At 36.2% G+C, this 19,540-nt stretch overlaps 1 protein-coding gene across 1 annotated transcript; it reads right to left on the reverse strand.

Annotated features, from left to right (window-relative positions):
• Positions 1-8,040: 8,040 nt before the first annotated feature.
• LOC112091439 (putative nuclease HARBI1) lies at positions 8,041-14,375 on the reverse strand. The gene is made up of 4 exons (XM_024165120.1): positions 14,170-14,375; positions 10,868-11,323; positions 10,560-10,785; positions 8,041-8,637 (listed from the first exon to the last, which is right to left on the reverse strand). The coding sequence occupies exons 2-4, from the start codon at positions 11,306-11,308 to the stop codon at positions 8,129-8,131; spliced, it is 1,176 nt and encodes a 391-aa protein (XP_024020888.1). The 5' UTR covers positions 11,309-11,323; positions 14,170-14,375; the 3' UTR covers positions 8,041-8,128.
• Between the last annotated feature and the right edge of the window lie 5,165 nt (positions 14,376-19,540).

Below are 19,540 nucleotides of genomic sequence, written 5' to 3' on the forward strand. Positions count from 1 at the left end.
TCATGCTTACACTTGTCACTAGGGCACCTCAACATGCCCGAGAATATAAAGGAAAAGAAGAGTATAGTACCGAGGGCCAGAAAAGAGCAGAGAAATTAGTAGAGGCGCACAGAATTCCTAGACGAGCTGGAGCTGGAGAAAAGAAGAGTACAGCACGGATACACAGGGGTTTTTGACCTCAGATTTTAGCTTAGCTGTTTTCTCCTTCTCTCTGTATTTACTTTCCGATACCTTATGGATTTGTTATTTGTTATTAATTCTGATTTTGTTGAACTAAACATGAGCTAAATTCCTTAGCTAGGATTATTGATGGAACCAAAGTTGCAATGAAGATCTATTTGCTATTTTGATTGATAATGTAATTTTCATCTGGTTTATTCAAGCATATTTATTGTTTACTTTCTATTAACTGACAGGCCATCATTTAGTAAGAAAACACAAACTTAAGCTAATTCTGGAAAGGTTGGTTAAGTTAGATCTAGCTTGGATAATGTAAGAGATAGTATAGGAATATACTATTATCTCGTACAACCCATTAAAATTGATGTTAACGTCAGATTTGTAACTAGATAAACTTTGCTACAGCAATCGTATAGCAAATCGTGGTCAGAGTTGCAACCGAGGGGAAATCAGTAATCCTAGCCTTCATCCATCATTAAATCACAGCTCTAAGTTCAGATCTTGTTGACTTTTACCTCTCGTCTGCATTTAAATTACAGTCTTTGGTCTTATACATTCTTTTCACTTAATTAATATCAATTTGGCATTCAAACTATTCTCAATCATATTGATAAAACTGGTTTTTGTAATAGAATTCCTCATAACTCAGTCCCTGTGGAGACGATACTTTACTCATTACTATATTACTTGTTCGATTGCGTGCGCTTGCGTGGAGTCATTTTATGCATAGAGTTTTTGGCGAACACCGAGCCCGCTCGAAATGCCCGAATTATTTTTTTATAGTTTTTAATTTTTATAATTATTAAGTTATCTTATGTTAAAATTATATAAAAACTAAAATCAACATTCAACAGACATTATTAACACAATTTATTATATTAATTTTTAAATAAGTAATTCATGATTGTCTCGTTAAAAAACTTACAAAAAAAACCCAATTGAGATAAAAACTTAGTAAGTAAAAAAGAGTGTAATCATTTTGTGACGAATTACAAATTTTATAAATTTACAAAGTTATACAATTACAATGTCAAAAGTAAATACATATTTACAAATTACAAATTTACAATTTAATTTGAAGCTGAAGGATCGTCTTCAAAATTAAATGTTAATTTATGAAATTCATCGATTCATTCTTGACTTGCCGGCGAAATTGTATCTTGTAGACGTTGATCGGCATGATCTCAATCCTTAATGCAGACCAAGGCTTTAACAATGTCCCTTTGCAATGCATTCCAGCGTTCCTCAAGTATTCATCATGTCGTACTGAAAGCTTGTTCGGATGAAATAGTAGAGACTAGGATTGAAAATATATCCATTGCTAATTGAGTTAGGATTGGCCAAGTTAATACATGTGCCCTCCACCATTGAACTAAGTCAAACAATTCTCTAGTACTGTTGACTACTAAGCTTTCACTGAGGTACGCCATAAGCTTGTTGAAGCTGCCGCCGCCGCTGCCACCTGTTGATGAAGATCCACTCCCAGCTTCTGTTTAAGTTGTCTTCTTCTTCTTCTTCAACCCGAAAATTTTAAGAATGACTGCGGGTTTTTATCTTGTTGTTGCGGTTCTTGTACTCTAGAGTTTGTGCTTCTAAACCTATTCTCATACTTACTATAGATCAAATATATTTTTGTCTTTATTATTGGAAATTGGTCCGAACAATTTATGCTTAAAAATTCACCTAAGTTTTCTAAACCACTTTTTAAACTGTCTAATTTTAATCTAGAATCAAAAATAGTACCTAAACTATACAACAAATGCAACTTAGACCAATAGTTTTTAAATTTCTTTTCCATAGAATTGATAGAATCTCTTAAGATTGAGTCCTCCCTATATTCGCTAAATAAAATACTAATTCTTAAAAGTTCACCTAAAGCTAAAGGTGATATTGGATAATATATTCCACTAAGTTTTAGAGTAACTTCATGAAACTTACTTAAAAATTGATACAAAACTTTGACAATTTACCAATCATATGCGTCTATATCTCCTACTCCTAATTTTACATACATATAGTTTGTTATAACATCCTTATAGGGGATGCATTGTTGAAACAATATATAAGTTGAATTTCATCTTATAGGCATATCTAACGCTAATGCTCTATGAGGTATATTTAATGCTTGTAAGAACATAAACCAATCCTTTTGTCTTTGGTTACTACCTTGAATCCATGCAAGACTATCTTTAACTATGTTAATGTGAGTACCCATTTCCTTTAAACCGGATTTAACTATTAAATTAATTATGTGACATGCACAACGTTTGTGAAAAATAGTACCGTCACCGAATAAATTTAAATCATTTTCAAAGAACTCAATTGCTTTTGTATTGACACTAGTATTATCTAATGTTATAGCCATTATTTTATCTCTTAATCTAAATTCATCAATTACATTTAAAATTGTATTATATATTAAATCTGTGTTATGTGATCCTAGAACACATTTAAAACCTAATATTCTCTTATCTAAATCAAATCCTTTAAGGGGCGTTTGGTACGCAGTAATATTAAGGATGAGAATGGAAATCTACAATATTACCATATTTGGTATAAAAATTATAATTTTTAGATTCATAGGAAAGTGATTACCATGGGATTCACTCTCCCTCATTTTAAGATAATTTGAATACCACCCAACATGGTGTTATTCAAATTCTCAAGAATCTCAAAATCATGGGAATCTTACCCACACACCCAATGCAGCTTACCACCACTAAGCATCTCCTCCTCCCTGTCGTAGCTGCCGAGCACCTCCATCACAGCAACTGTCAAAGCTTGTCACCGGAGTTCCCCCATCACCGCCATAGATGCCGAACAACCCCCATCAAACTCATCGCCGGAGCTTTCCCATCCCTACCATGGCTGCCGAACCCCTCCTCCCCACACTAAACTCATTGCTAGAGCTCACCCATCTCCGGTGACGACCTCTGCGAAGCCACCGCCTATCACTACTCCTCCCCGTCGCTCAACACCTCTATTGAGGCCCTGTCTGTCGCCCACACGCCGTCACTGCTCCTTTGATAACGTCGTTGCTGGCCCTCTTCGCCGCAACCCCTCCCAAATCAGTGGACAACAACTAACTTCCCCTCCCTCTGCACACCCATCGCCGGCTTAGCCTCCACCTATTCCAAGAATAAAAGCCGCCCAGTCCGATTTGAGCAAGAAAAAAGAGGCGAGGCGAGACAATGCCTTATTTGAGCGAGCAAGAGAGAGAGAGAGAGATTCTTTTTTTTTTAGTTTGTTATATTTTTTTAAATCTAATGTGTCAAAATTATAATCACTTAATTAAATAAATAGTTTAAAATTATTTAAAATGTTTAATTTTATAAGAAAAATTATATTATATTACTGTGCACAACCAAATACCGTAAAATAACATTCCTGGGAATCTGACAAAAGATTCCTATGCATAACCAAACAAGATAATGTAAGTTTTCAGAAAATCATATTACCTACCATCACTTTCCCAGGTATTTGATTCCTATTGATTACTGCATACCAAATGGCCCCTTAAAGTAATGTCCGGTTACAGTTAAATAATCTGTATTGGCAACGATAAACCAAATATTTGCCATTAACACAACGCACCCGCTAGTCGAGTGTAAAAGGTTTATTAATGCTTCTTTTTTGTAAATAATTTTAATAAATCTTTCCTAAGAATAGTTTTTAAAGTGAAATGTGCATTAAAATTATGTACAACCTTAATATATCGTTGTCAATTAGGATGTTCTACAAAAAGTGGTTGATCTAATACAGCTATCATTCACGCAACTTGCATACGATCTACTTGTGGATCGTATTTTCAAATGGTTAGACCACTGGTTGCTCGATCAAAAGATAATTGTGTTTGGTGGAGTTCAGATCCGATGGACTGGCTAAGTTTTTGAAGACACTTTTCAGAGTGTCTTCTCAAGTGTGTGGTGCCGTGAATAGTATCACCTTGTAATTTAGATAAACAATATTTACACTGACCTATATGTTTAGTGTTACATTCATTGTCGATCTCCTCAATTGTGTCGAAGTGATCCCAAACTGTCGAAGTACGCTTGCATTTCCTCCTGGAGATTGCAACACTTGCAGACGCAGTCACACTTGCACTCGCCGCTTCTCCACGCCCACCACCATTGCGACCACGACCTCCAGTGCGCCCACTAGGGCTCAGATTAGTAGATTCCTGCATAACAAATTCATTAGTGGGAAATTGCCCTTCTTTCACCTTGTGTTGGGCATCAACGGGAATACCACTATAACCAAAAGAATCCATTATAAAAAAAATAAGAGCGATTTGAGAGAGAGAGCTTTAGGATAATGTGATTGTTTTTAAAAAAATTGTAAAGCTTTAGGATAATGTGTTAATTTTTAGAAAAATTGTGAAGTTTTTAGAAAAATTGTGATAGAGATTTGTGAGATTGAGAGAGATTGAGAGAAATTGAGAGAAATTGAGAGGGATTGAGAGAGTTTCAGTGAGAAAAATGTGTGGGGGATGGAGGGTATTTATAGAAAAAATTTTGGGTTAAAAAATTGATTTTTTTCCCCCAAATTTGGATCAACGGCTACTTCTATTTTCGGCGGGTCGGGTTCGGGTAGAAAATCAGACAATGGTCAAAAAACTAGCCGTTGGGGCTGGGCTTTTCGGGCTTCGGGTTGGGTTGGGTTCCAACAGTCGAAATTTGTCCATTGGTCGGGTTTTCAGGCTTCGGGCAGTTCAGGCAAATCGGGCCTGGCTGGAAAAATTTTAAAAAATTTCAGCGAACGGTAGTTAACGGCAACAACATGGCGGCGGGCTCTGGTGTGGTGTCCATTTTTGGACTACCCAAGCACGAGCCCAAAAATTTATTGTTAGACGGGCCGACAGTTGGGCCTGTCCGTCAAGCCCGAAAAATTCGGCCCTCGGGCCGGCGGGCCGGCCCAAAGTTCTAACACTAAGGCCTTGTTCATTTTACCGATTTGAGTTTTCAGCTTTAAGTTTTTACAGTAAAAAGCTCTCAGAAAATATCACATCTAACTTTTTCTGCTATAATGAAAAGTTCTCAAAAAAATATCACATCTCAACTCAAATTAAAAACTCAAATCTATAAAAATGATGGTGTCAGAGACCAGCCCTTACGCTAGTCCATGAGAGAGGATAGTTTGGATTAAGAGAGGAGGGTAGTGAAAAGAAAGTATAGTACTACGGGTTGGATGTAACTTTTAAAAATTGGCTAAGTGTTGACTAGTGTTTGTTTTTGGGTTTAAAAATGAAGTAGAAGGGAGTATGGAATTAGGCTGAGATTTGTGAGGAAATTTTTGAAGAGTTGGTGGTCTCTTAAATACTCAGTTTTTCGAAGTCTGTTTAGTTCGTTAATTTGAATTTTTAATTTGAATTAAAATGTGATTTTATATCAAAACTTTTTACTGTAATAAAAAAGTTAAATGTGATTATTAAGTTTTTCGAAGTCTGTTTAGTTCGTTGATTTGAATTTTTAATTTGAATTAAAATGTAATTTTATATCAAAACTTTTTACTGTAATAAAAAAGTTAAATGTGATTATTTTTAAGAGTTTTTTACTGTAGCAAAACTCTCGAATCGGTGAAATGAATCCATTTCGTTTTCTTTAATTTTTCTAGTTGGTCTTGGTTTGTATGAGCTGGTGTTAAAGTAAATTTCAATAAAAACTCATGTTTGCATCAAATCTGGTGTTGGTTGCTTATGTGTGTGAGTGTTTGGCTATATGGTTGAGGAAATTATCAGGTTCTTAACATTTTGGTATCAGAGCGTCGGTGCACGGCACCAAAAGTGGCGGACCTCGAGTGTTTGGCGGTGGCTGAGAGGGGTTTGGCGGCGTGCTAGGAGGAGGTTCAAACCCTACTTCTGAGAACTTACCTCAGATTAGCGTGGAAGAGGTTCGTACTCAGATCAGGGAGATGCATGGGTCAATCGGGGAGATGCACCGCCGTTTGGAGCCATTGTTGGAACAGTGGGAGCCTCTGCCTAGGGCGGAGGTCATTCACAACGGCGCGAGACGAGAGGATCTGGGCAAAAACTACCCAGATTGCGCCGACCAAATTGAAGCTAGACCATGGCTGGCGGCAGAAAATCGCGACGATCAGAGGTGCGACGGAGGGGGGTTTTCGCTCAGCCCCGTGGGGACCCACGTTGAGAAGAGCATATCTCGACTGGGTTAGGGCCGGAGGATGATCGGGACCATGAGAGGCGGCGATTAAGGCCGGGTTTAACCAGTTCGGCTTGTTTCTGCGACTTGGAGGCCAGATAGGCGTAGATCGGCGTCGTAGGGTTCGGATCGGCGATGGGCCAAGGGCAGAGGATGATTGGAGGCGGTGGGAAAAAGTGACGAAGTTGTGGCGGCGCCCAAAGTGTTGCCCAAATTCGCGCAAATGGGCGAAGGGGGCAACCAATCGGCGGTAGGTTCGCGTCGGGGTTAGAGCGTCGGCCTCGCGACGCCGTGCCGGTGGATGGGCGGCCGACTGATGTGGAGGGGCAGCGACGAGGACCTGTTTGACTGCCTGATTTAGAGTGGGAAGGTAGGGAACATGGACCCTATTCGAGTCAAAGAAGGTTCCAAAGGGGCAAGGAACCTAGCCCAGATCCAAACCCAATTGGGGCCTGCTGAAACACGACCCGAATCTTGGTGGTGCAAATTTCAGATGGGGTTTTGGACCCCGATTCCTTCTGGAAGCCTATCTATGGGAGCACGATTTTAATCAGGAGCTGCAACATAGAGACCGAAGGTGGGAAAGGGATCGGGTTCGTTGTCCCGAGACTCCAGCGGGGTTGCAAGTAAGAGGGGAAATTCGAGGAAAAAAGATGGAAATGCCAATCTTCTTGGGAGAGGATCCGTATGGCTGGCTCTTTCGAGCGGAGCATTATTTCGACATGTATGATGTACCGGAAAGGGATAAGGTGACGACGGCTTCAATTTGAATGAACGGACGAGCATTGAATTCGTTTTGGTGGACCAATTCCCAAGATCAATTTGTAGGTTGGCGCGAATTGCGAGCGTTGATCTTGAAACGGCTTAGTCGAGCTAACAAGGGTGACCCGACGGAAAGGCTAATGGCACTTAAGAAAAGCGGAACTGTGGTTGAGATGCTTTCAGCTTCGGTGAGAAACATGCCAGGTGCCTTCTACAAAGGGGTCTTTCTCTATGGACTCCGTGAGGATGTGCGAGCCGAAGTGAAGATGCATCGTCCCACAACACTTTAAAAGTTAATAGAGATAGCCCAACAAATTGAAGATAGGAACAAGGCGGTGGCTTGGTGCGCTCGTATTCTTTTAGTGAGTGGCCGACCACTCAACATTACGTTCCAGAAAGCTTCCTTCAGTCCAATACCCCACGAGAAGGCAAAGAAATGAGGGGAAAGTCACCTACACCGGCGGTTTCTAGTCCATCAGGTCGGATTTCTGAAGAAGAAATGCAACAACGCTGCATAAAGGGTCTTTGCTATAAATGTGATTAAAAGTATGGCCCGAGGCATAGGTGCAGGAACAAGCAACTTCAAATTTTGTTGGCGGAGAGGGAGAAGAACCTAAGGAGGACGACACGACACTGAGTAGTGTTTGCTTTTGGGTTTAAAAGGGGAGTAGAGGGGAGTGTGGGATTAGGCCGAGATTTGAGAGGATTTCGGGAAACTTTAGGAGATTTAGTGGTCCCTCAAATACCACTGAGTTTAGGAATTCTCTGAAGTCCTCAAAGACTGCAGTCTATCCATTTCGTTTTCTTTAATCTCTCTAGCTGGTTTTGGTTTGTATGAGCTAGTGTTTAAGTAAATTTCAATAAAAACTCTTTTGTTGCGTAAAATCTGGTGTTGGCTGCTTGTGTGTGTGTGTGTGTGTGTGAGTGTTTGGCTGTTTGGTTGATGACAAAAAAGTGTTTATCTACTTCCATAATCCCCAAAACTTTCTGTACCCCACCGAAAACTGTGACCAGAAACAAGGATGGATCTACAGAGAAGATATATCATTAAGATAGTCATTCCACATTTCTGATGCAATAGAGTCCCGCAACTGCAAAGAGAATTCTAGTTGTTCATCGCCGAAAGGAACGTCCAAAGCAGCATTGTCTACATGCATCATTTGTTGATCCATCTCTGACGATGGTGGTGATTCTTCCGCTTGTAGTAGGCTATCCTGTTCATACATTTTAAAGAGCCAGTCATCTGGTTTCTCACTCCGGATGTAGTTGTGTATGGCACATGCTGCCACAACCAACTTCACTTGCGTTTGTAACGGGTACGGAGGAGCTGTCATCAATATAGGGAAGCGTGCTTTCAAAGTGCCAAAGATACGATCAGTAGCATTCCTTAACAATGAATGTCGCTGATTGAATAGCTCCTTGGCATTTTGAGGAGGGTAACCATCAGGAAACTCCTTCAAGTGGTAAGGAACACCAGGGTATGGAGCAATGAAGCCTGGCAAATTCACATACTTCTTGTCCAAAAGATAGTATTTACCTGCATTGTTTGATTTTGGTTGAAGAGTTCAAGTACCATCTTTTAGGAGCTTGGAAGTATAATACAATAAAATCTTGATAAATGAATGTATGATAAATTAATAATCTTGATTAAATAATAAAATCTTTTAGTCCCGACTTAGATCAGTGTACTAAATTAATAATCTCACTAAACGCATAAGACAATAATATATATATATATTTTTTAATCCTAAAAGGCCCGATGAAAATATAAATTAATAATTAATAAAATATAAAAAAATAATAGCAAATAACATATAAAATTCATTATATTAAGAGTTTTTTTTTCCTTTCTAAATATTAAATTTGAAAAATACGCACATCAATTTACATTAATTTTTGAGTTTATATGTATATGTATATAACAATGAATATAACATTTATTATATTCATGATAACTTTTAAAGTTCTATATGTAAATATAATAATTTTGACTACATCCATTATTTTCTTTTATTTATAACTCATACATGAATCTTGATCAAAAGAATTATACATGTACTGAGATGGCACAAGTTATTGAAATATAAAACCCTTCTTAAATTAATAAATACTCATTTACCGATAAATTAATATACTATTCGATAAATAAATAACCTCACTAAAATATATTGTTTCTTAGTCCCAAGAATATTATTTTATAAAGGTTTGCTATATCAACTCCACTTGTCGAAATGAAAGGCAATGTGTCAATAACCCAGCAGAAGTAGCTCGTCTTAGACATAGTCGAAAATATGGCTGAAATATCTGAAATTTCAGTGGAAATTTCAGATTTTTGAGGGTGCCGATTTTTTCTCCACCAAAATATCGATTTCCGCAAAATATCATGAAAGTTCCGAAAATTTCAGTAAATAACGGTCTAAATATCGATATCATTTTACAAATAGTGTAATTAGGCTAGAATTTTGGGAAATTTCGGGGTGGAAACGGGAATTCTAAAAGTCTTGTTTGTTTGTTTTCTTTTTTTTTTTGTTTTTTTTATTTAAATTTGCTTTATCATATCAGTTTTTTGCATAATTTGGTCTGTCATCTAGTAACCAAACTATGCAGAACTCAGAAGCATCTTTCAGCTTTTCATTTTTGTCTCTAGAAAAAGCAAGTATTGAACATGTTGCTACAGAACTTTGCAGGACTTAATGCTATCCCATCTCAATAACTTTCACCGCATACACAACAAACTCTTCTCTTTTTTTTCCCTTGTAAAATCATGTTCTACGCAGATGAATATTTACACCATTCTTCTTGATAAACGAATTGTCATTCTTGCTCTTTCTATAACTCCCCTCCTACTCTTTTGGCATATGGTTATTTGCTACACAATTCCGAGTCTCCGACATAGTTATGCTTTCTATATATGTATATATATATTAATTGAGAATAATTCTAGTTTGGTTAATTTCATCCTTCAAATAGTAAAGGTAGCTATCTTTGTTTTGGTAATTTCTAAGATTAAATTCAAATGATACACTTAGCAAAAATTGCACCAACAACGGGCGATTACTAATATTAGCATGCATGCAGTACATACACCCACATGATAAATTTAAATGCTTCAAATTGGTGTACATGCTAACCTTATATAATTACCTCTGTAGTAAAAACTCCGTTGAGGTTTTGAAGCGCAAAGCATTTTTATTTTTATTTTTTGCATTGGATCCCAACCACATTTGAGCCTCATAGAACTTCCTTTTGATATTAAGAAATGTAAAATGTATGAAGTTTTTTATGTAAAACTTATTTATTTATGTATCTTTTAATAGAAATATTGTCTACTATAAATTTCCGTAAATTTTATTGATATTTTTTATGAAATTTCCATAAAAATGAAGTACTGATATTTCTACGGATACCGATATTTTCATCCTATCTTAAATAGTCTCAGCTGAAAAGGAAGTAACATACCTTCAGGAACGGACAGTTTGTTTCGCCTTGTGAGTGCCGAGTTCAGAACTTGAAAATCTGATGCAGAACCTTCCCAGCCAGCAAGGACGTAATGGAACTTGAGATCAAAGGAGCAAGCGACCAGAACAGTTTGTGAAAGTAAGCCATTTTTGTTGCGGAAAGGTCCTTGCTCATCAACACCAACCATTACAGGAATGTGCATTCCATCAACCGCTCCAACACAGTCCTATCAAAAGAAAGATTAATAAATATTAGAAAGACATTGGTAAACAACAGATTCTGATCAGCCTTAATAACTGTCAGGTTACCTTAAAATATGGATAGAATCTGGGATCTTCAAAAACTTCTGAAGGAACATCAGAGCTTGGGGGCTGAAAGAAATCTAATGAAATTGCCATTATAGCATTTAGAACATTGTTAAAATGGCGACTGATGGTTTCCCCAGAATAGCGGAATAACTCTTGTACAGCTCGAGTGCGCAGATTGTGACCAACTATGAACATGAATATGGCTAATTGCTCTTCAATCTTGATCCGATTTGTGTGGCGTAGTAAGCCTTTGGCTTGCAAAATATCACACAACTTATAAAATGCACGTTTATCCATGCGAAAATTTTCAAGACAACGTTCATTTTGACCATTGAGCACTTCGTCTACAAATTTTGCACCAGAAGATGCTAAACCACGACTTAGTTCTTTAGGGATATAATTCCTGTAAACCGCATCTTTTTCATCATCAGAGCTCTCCATTACAAAATCCAATCTCTACATTCAGCAACGTAAACAGCACAAATCAGCAAAAGTTAAGATGACAGTTAAGGATTTCAATCTTAATTGAGTCTCATGAGGACTCTTACCAACTTAATAAATTAAACTCCAAGATAATAAAATCTAGTCATACATGAGGCAGAACAATATAGAACGCAAATCACCAGAGGAATGACATCTAATCATTAGTGCTTTGTTCATTTCACCATTTGAATCAAAACTCAAACTTTTTGCTAAAGTGTTTTCTCTCACAAAAGTTCAAATATTCAACTTTTTCTGATACATTGTTTTCTCACATAAATTCACTTTTCAACTCAAATTCTAAATTCGAACGGCGTAACAAATAGGGCCTATAATTTTCTGATAACAACACTGCCTTGCTTAGTTGCAACTTCAAACTAGAAAAATTTATCAATTTACTAGCAACAAGTTACTTGCATGATTTCTCTTTTCCATAAAAAAAACATGATTGGGAATCCTAGAGAGAAAAAAAAGGGCAAAAATTAGAAACACATTATGTATCATAGAAAGATTTGCAATCCCTCACAATCAAGGATAAATCGCTTAAGCTCCTTCATGGCTACAACCCAAAAAGAATCCTAATTTTCAGTCTCAGTAGAAACAACACATCTTCAACACCCTTGAAGAATCTTCTCTTTGTTCCAACAAAATAATCCCGAAAAGCACTAGCACATTCTAATTGGTTAGGCACTATTCTCTGTACAAACAAGTAAGCACCTTCACTTCAGAAGCACTCAACAAATTTTCCCCACAGCTGGTAAGCCAACTTACAGTGAATTTACAGTTGCATGTTCAGATGTAAAAACCAGTCCATATTTTTTGATACCCAAAAATCCCTCGAGCCCACTTTATGAGCCCGAGATAGAAATTGAAGCCGTCGGCCGACCCTACAACCTTTGAAACGGAGGAAACTATGACTTTGTCATGTAGGTGCCCATGAGATGGCTCAAACTCCAGACCTTGTGGGAGCAAAAAAAAGGCCTGACGATTCCAACCAACACCCCATGGGTAGATGTAAAAATCAATCCATATAAAAATAATAACTCCACACATCCTTTAGAATCACACCATAAAGGCTGTGACTTTTTAATTACATATAAGGATAGACAACATCTTGTCTCATATATGATGAAAGCTGTTGGGTGACAGGGAGCAAATAAGACCTATAAATTAGAACTGAAGAACAATATGGAAAAGATCATATGTACCAATTGGTTTAGTGGATGTGCTTCTAGCTAACACAACCCTGGGACAAAGGATTCTTTCAGCCACCAACTTAACCCCTAAAGTATGAATCTAATATACAATTAGCAGACATTGATGGAACCGGATTAGGCATCTCATTCCAAAGAATAAGATTACAAGTTAACAACAATCCTGACATGTTATAACAGAAAATAAATAAACAAAAACATAAATGCAGTAGCATCAAAACGTTAAGGGTTTGGGCTCCTAGATGAGAGGTAATAATAGAAGGTGGTTGACTGCATGAACCACCTGAGTGGTTAAGCTTCTCCGTAACCTCTATGTGCCCATGATTTAAACCACAATACTGAGGCATTAAAAAACAATGAGGGAAAATAAATAAAAACTGAAAAATTCTTGCTTCTCAAATCATTTATATACCTAGTTCTTTCCTCGCCCTTAGCCAGAATAGAAAATAAGAGATTCTGATTGTTTATTTAAGGAAATTAGGTAAAAGATCTCCCTTTGAGGTTCCCATTCTACAAATTCAAAACTTCTTTAGGGCTTGTAAGCAAGATACTCAAGTTATATCATCGCTCTACTCAATAAGTTCTCACAAATGCAGTTCTTAAGTCTCAACATGTACTCAAGATGGCGCTATACAAATTATAGCAATGTCCATCCAATAACTGGTGCCTCATAAATTAGATTTCTTAAAGTTGAAATAACTGATGATAAAATTTAAGCCATTCAGAAACCATGCTGCTACATAAACAACATGGTTGACAAAAAGGAAGGACAAAACCAAGATCAAACACAAGTATACAAAATATGTTGCATACATACATACATGTTAAAACACAATGGTTGACAAAAAGAGTGACAAAACCGACATTGAACACAAGAAAAAAAAAAAGGGAAGGCCTAACTCCTAAAGATTAGCACTCGGTAGTAACATCAATACAAAATTGAAAGAGATAATGATCCATATATTCAATGTAAAGTTACATTAATCAATCAACAAAGATGATATTGCTTTCATCCTACAATTACCAAACAAAAATACACCATAAAGTAAGCACATGAGTTGCATTCTAAGGCGTTTAAATCATCAGACAGACTTCAAGGGGAAAAATATAAAATAAAAACTTTTGAGACTCCAACCAACCTAGTATTGTTTCATCAATATATTCATGTAAGTTTCAATTTTTTTCATGCTTGAGAATCTTCCTTATATATATTTCCAAGAACATTTTTTAACACTTTCTTTTTTGTCCTCATTTTGGGGCTTTCCCTATATCGATTTCATACACCTCAATTTGGTACCAACTACAAAGTAAATACCAGGAAATATTGTAGAAATTGGTTACAATTAAAAAAAAAAAAAAAACCAAGTTTAAAGCTAGCTCGTAAAGCAAATTCCTCCTAAAGAAGTAACCAACTAAACAAAAGTGAAAAAAAAAAAAAAAAAAATAGAGACCCACCAAATTTACAAGCCCAAGATCAGAGACACCGAAATAGACCCAAATGACGAAAACAGAAAAACGATAAAGTCAGTTAGTTATTTCACCTCAATTTTCCCCAACATTTTCTCAGGAAACAAAATTTGCTAATGCAAAAATTTCAAAAAGTCATACCTGAAAGACCGAGCGGAGTGTCTAGTACAGTCCCGAAGTCAAGGGAGAGGGGAGAGAGAGGGAAATGAAGAATGAATTTTATCTATATTTATATTCAATATTCATATATATTAGATAGAGTGTGTAATGTAATGCTCGGCGTGTATTGGCTGTACAGAGAGTAAAAGAATTTTGGAAAGAAAACACGCGCTGGTGAGAGAGAGAGAGAGAGAGAGAGAGAGAGAGAGAGAGAGAGAGTAGAGGAGAGAGAAGATATTTGTGTATTGGATTTTCTTAGGGAATTTTGAGAGTGAGTTTTGATGGGCATGTGAAGGAGGGAAGACTTGATGTTTATACTTTATAGTAGGAAGAAATGAGAGAGAGGGTTTGACGCGGGAAAAGTGGTAAAAAAAAAAAAAAGGTGGTGCTTTCTTTTGGGGTGTGTTGCGAAGAGTGTGGTGTAATATATTCTAGGGTTAAAATATTTATGGTCCAAAAAGAAGCGTTTTTTTGGGTACTCCACTTTTTGTGAAATTGCATGCTTGGAATTACAATTTTGCCCATACGAATAGTGAATTAACCGTGTGACATGGAAAGAAGTCAAAAGGGCAAATCCGAGATTTTCCCAACCCATAATTTGTGATTGAAGTATGGAGTGCCGTTTGAACAAGAATCCAAATGTGCTACAAATGGCCGACCTGAAGAAATTGAGGCATGCCGTTAGGGGAAGCAAAGGGGTTATGAGGGCATTAATAATTTAATGGTGTAACTACAAAAACACCCTTCAAAATATATAAATATACATACACATATATATACATGCCTATATATATATATTGTAAGCTGACGTGTTTGGTTAAACTAAACTTGAGCTTCAAGAAGGTCTATATACAACCCATATCGTCACTAGTTAGATAGCTAATGTTCTTATTAATCAAATTGATATGTGAATACAAAGTTAATTAGCACTCAAGCCTTAAAGAGATACACGTTTTCTGTGTAACAAGTCAATTAAGCAGCAAACCAAGTGGCGCACCCTATGAAAAGACCGCACGTGTCTTGTCATTGGCTCTTTTTTTTTTTTTTTTTTTTAAATTTTGTTTGTCTAAGTGTATATTTGACCCATTTCGTATATTCTATTGGCGCCTATTTGGTTGCAAGGCTTGGGGCTGGGCCACGCCAGCTTGAAATTTACAAGGCATTTTTAAGAAAAAAGAAAAGATGTGTTAAAGTTTTGAGCTTAAAACCTAGTCCCGGCTTAGCCCGAGGGTTAGGGTCGGGCCGGGCTGAACACTTAAATAGGTCAAGCTAAATACCTAAGCGGGTTGGGCATGCCCCGGGCTAATAATGTGGGGCTTCAGGTCGGCCCGTTTTAACCCCGCACAAACTTGCAGTTGTAACACGTGACTTGGTGTCGGCGTTGACGCAGATGAAACACGTGACTTTCACAATGAAAATTGTACAATAGGCCCTCCAATAGAGATATGAGGAGCGGCTGGGCCCAATGTAAGTCGAAAAAAATTGATTCTAGGGCCCACTTTACTGCCAAGTTATCAAAATACCCTAATTATGCACACAGGAGGACATCGAACACAGTTATGGAGATCGCATGGACGAAAGTATGACTTTTATTGGTGTGGATAAGGTTGTCAGAGGGGTGATCGGAGAACAAACACGGGTTGTGATGGGTTCTTAGTGGATATTAAATTTAAAACTTTGCTAAGATATGGTCGTTATTGAGTATAGTGGTTGAGCAAGTTACTAATTTTGTAAAATATTGAACTAAATAAATGGGGTTTTGAATTATTAAACTAAACTAAATAAAATAAAACAAAACAAAACTTGAAATTAATTAGGAAGTAAACAATAATAAAACAACGGTCAAAGGATCATTCTCCACCACACAAAAATAGAATCACAATGAATAAACGATAATATCTCCAATTTCCTATCCAAACTAACAACCGTAGATAGCAACAAGCTCTGCTACCCCAATATTTTCTTAGTTTGTCATTAAGCTGTTGTTAAATAAATTTTTGTGATGTGTGTGATCGCAAGTGTACGAGTCGTAACAAGTAATAAAGTGATAAATTGTCGAATATCATCACATAAGAATTGAGTTTTTATAAATTAAACTAACTACTGTAGCTACAATAACTCTAACTTTATCTAGGTAATCAAGTTTTAGAAAAAACTAATTATAGCAAGAAAGTTAATCTAACAAGCAATTAAAAATGCAATCTGGAGAAAAGGAATGAAGGAAACTTTGGTGATAATAAGATGGCAAGGGGTTTTAGTTTCATTCTATCGAGCTATGTAATTTTGATACTTAGGTTTGTTAACTAATTTCACTCAATTCATTAATCTAGGTTTTCAAGAGTAATTTTACTCCCTCTCCCAAGTGCCTAAGCAAAATAGTGTATAAAATCAATTAAGTAATATCCCTATTCACCTAACCAATTAAGCACCTATTATGCAAACCTAATCTTGATCACTCGAATTAATTAACCTCCCAAACTCAACTAACTCTAGGTTGTGTTTCCCAAATCCCAACATGTGAAATTGACTTTCCCAAAACTAAAACCACACATCTATATCTCTAATTCATTAAATCACAAATTAGAACAATAAGCAAGAGAAACATAAATGAATTGAGATGAAATATTGTTAAGAAACTCCAAGGATCTTCAAAACATAGCAAATGGTAAAACTACATTAAAACCCCTAGCTTTAAGAGTCAGCTAGAACTAATCATCAGGAATCCCATAACAAAAGCCATAAGCAAACCAAAAACCCAATCCATCATACAACTAAAATCCAAGGAAATAACATAAACCCGAAAGCTAAAAGAGAGAGAAGGAGAAAAAAAATGAAGAACTAGATGCCAATCGAGCTCTGCAATCTTCAATTCCTCATTGAAATCTTCAATCAAGCCTTCGAGTCCTCGTAGTTTCCTCTTTTTGGGTTTGGTTTTTATGTCTCCAAAGTCTCTTTTTGATTCTCCACTCATTTTCCTCTTATACCTCCTCAAAATAAATGTAAAAGAAGCCCTTAAATGACAATAACACGTGTACAGAAGTTACAGCGAATCATTTTCCCATTGCAGTACTATTTGTGTTTTCTAAAAAACCCTACAAATGGGCGTGACCGCAGCACCGATGGAGTTAGCGCTACAGCGGTCGAGGAGGATTTAGCTGGGGTGTTGTGTCTTGCACTCCGAAAAGTGCCTTCAAAAGCAAGGAGGTGGACCCGATCTCTGCCAAACATAATTATCATTTGACTGTCAAACCGGCAGTCTAACCACTTGGAAATACAATCCGCAAGTCGATCGTATGGAAATGGCACGATTAGTAGCCACATTAGATCAGCCACTTAGTTTTACCAAATAAAAAAATTGACTGCGTTATATTAAAATTGTATATAATCCTACTGCACAAATTTTTTCAAGAACTAGTCTTAGCAAAGATGCATTAAAATTTTATAAATAAGAAAGGGAAGCATTAATTAACCTTTTACACTCTACTAATGGTTACGTTACGTTAACGGCATATATTTGGTCCGCCATTGCCAACAAAGATTATTTAGCTGTAACCGGTCATTATTTTAAAGGTTTTGATTTAGATAAAAGAATATTAGGTTTTAAATGTGTTCTAGGATCACATACCACTAATTTCACAATTTTATCTGTCATTGATGAATATAGTTTAAGGGATAGAGTAATGGCTATAACATTAGATAATGCTATTGCAAATACTAAAGCAATATAACTTTTCGAAAAGGATTTAAATTTATTCGGTAATAATGATATATTTCACCAACATTATGCATGCCATGTAATTAATTTAATAGTAGAATCCGGTTTAAAATCAATGTCAGGTCATATTAAAAGAATTAGAGATAACATTGCATGGATTCAAGGTAGAAATTAAAGAATACAAGATTGGTTTAGGTTTCTACAAGCATGTAATCAAAATTCTAGAGCATTAGCCTTAGATATGACCGTACGATGGAACTCCACTTATATAATGCTTGAACAATGCATCCCCTATAAAGATTATATAACAAACTATGTTAGTATAAAATTAAGACTATGATTTATAGACAAAACTGATTGGCAAATTGCCGAACTCTTGTATATATTTTTAAGTAGATTTCAGGAAGTTACTTTAAAGCTTAGTGGAACATATTACTCAAAGTCACCATTAGCGTTAGGAGAACTTTTAAGAATGACTATTTTATTTAGTGAATTTAGGACACACGAGGTTTCAAGAGTTTCTATCGCTTCTATGGAAAATAAGTTTAAAAAATATTGGGCTAAATTACTAATGTTGTATGGTTTCAGTGTTATTTTTAATCATAGATTAAAATTAGAAGGTTTAGAAAGTAGATTAGAAAACTTAGGTGACTTTTTAAATATCGACTGTTCTGATTAATTTCCTATTATAAAGGGAAAAATATTATCTCTCTATAGCTCTTATGAAAGTAGGTTTAGAAACCCACCTCGTGTAGAACAACTGCAACAACGAGACGACAATCCACATTCATTCTTGAATGTTTTCGGGTTGAAGAAAAAGAAGAAGACAACGACGATGACGACTGAAGGTCAAGAAGAATCTGGGAGTGGATCTTCATCAAGAGGCGGCAGTAACAGCGGCAGCTTCAACGAGTTAATGGCGTACCTGAGTGAGGGCTTAGTAGTCGATAATAGTGAAATGTTTGATTTGGTTCAGTGGTGGAGGGCACGAGCATTAACTTGGCTGATCCTAACTCGACTGGTAATGGATATTTTTTCGATCCCAGTCTGCACTGTTTCATCCGAACAAGCCTTCACTACGACGGGGCGAATACTTGAGGAACGTAAAAACGCATTGCAACAGGACATTGTTGAAGCTTTGGTGTGTATTAAGGATTGAGATTGTTCCGACCAACGCTTATACGATACAATTTCACCGGCAAGTCAATAATGGATCGATAAATTCAATAGATTAACTTTTAGTTTTGAAGACGATCCTTCAGCTTCAAATTAAATTCTATTATTGTAATTTATAAATATTTATTTACTTTGTACAGTGTTATTGTAATCTTGTATAGACTTTGTAAGTTCGTCAAATTTGTAATTCGTCCCAGAATGATTGCACTCTTTTTTCCTTACCAAGTTTTTATCCCAATTGGATTTTTCTTGGTAAGGTTTTTAACAAGGCAATCATGAATTACAAATTAATAAATAAATAATTTTTTATATAGTTCGTGTTCATTTCAAATTTCAAATTGCAATATCCCTTATAATTTTTATATAATTTTTACAATAAATAACTTAAAAATCATTTATATACATACCATATACAATTAATAAATAAAATTATATATAATATATATAATAATATATAAATAT

Source organism: Morus notabilis, unplaced genomic scaffold (assembly GCF_000414095.1).
Source record: "Morus notabilis unplaced genomic scaffold, ASM41409v2 Scaffold747, whole genome shotgun sequence".
NCBI lineage: Eukaryota > Viridiplantae > Streptophyta > Magnoliopsida > Rosales > Moraceae > Morus > Morus notabilis.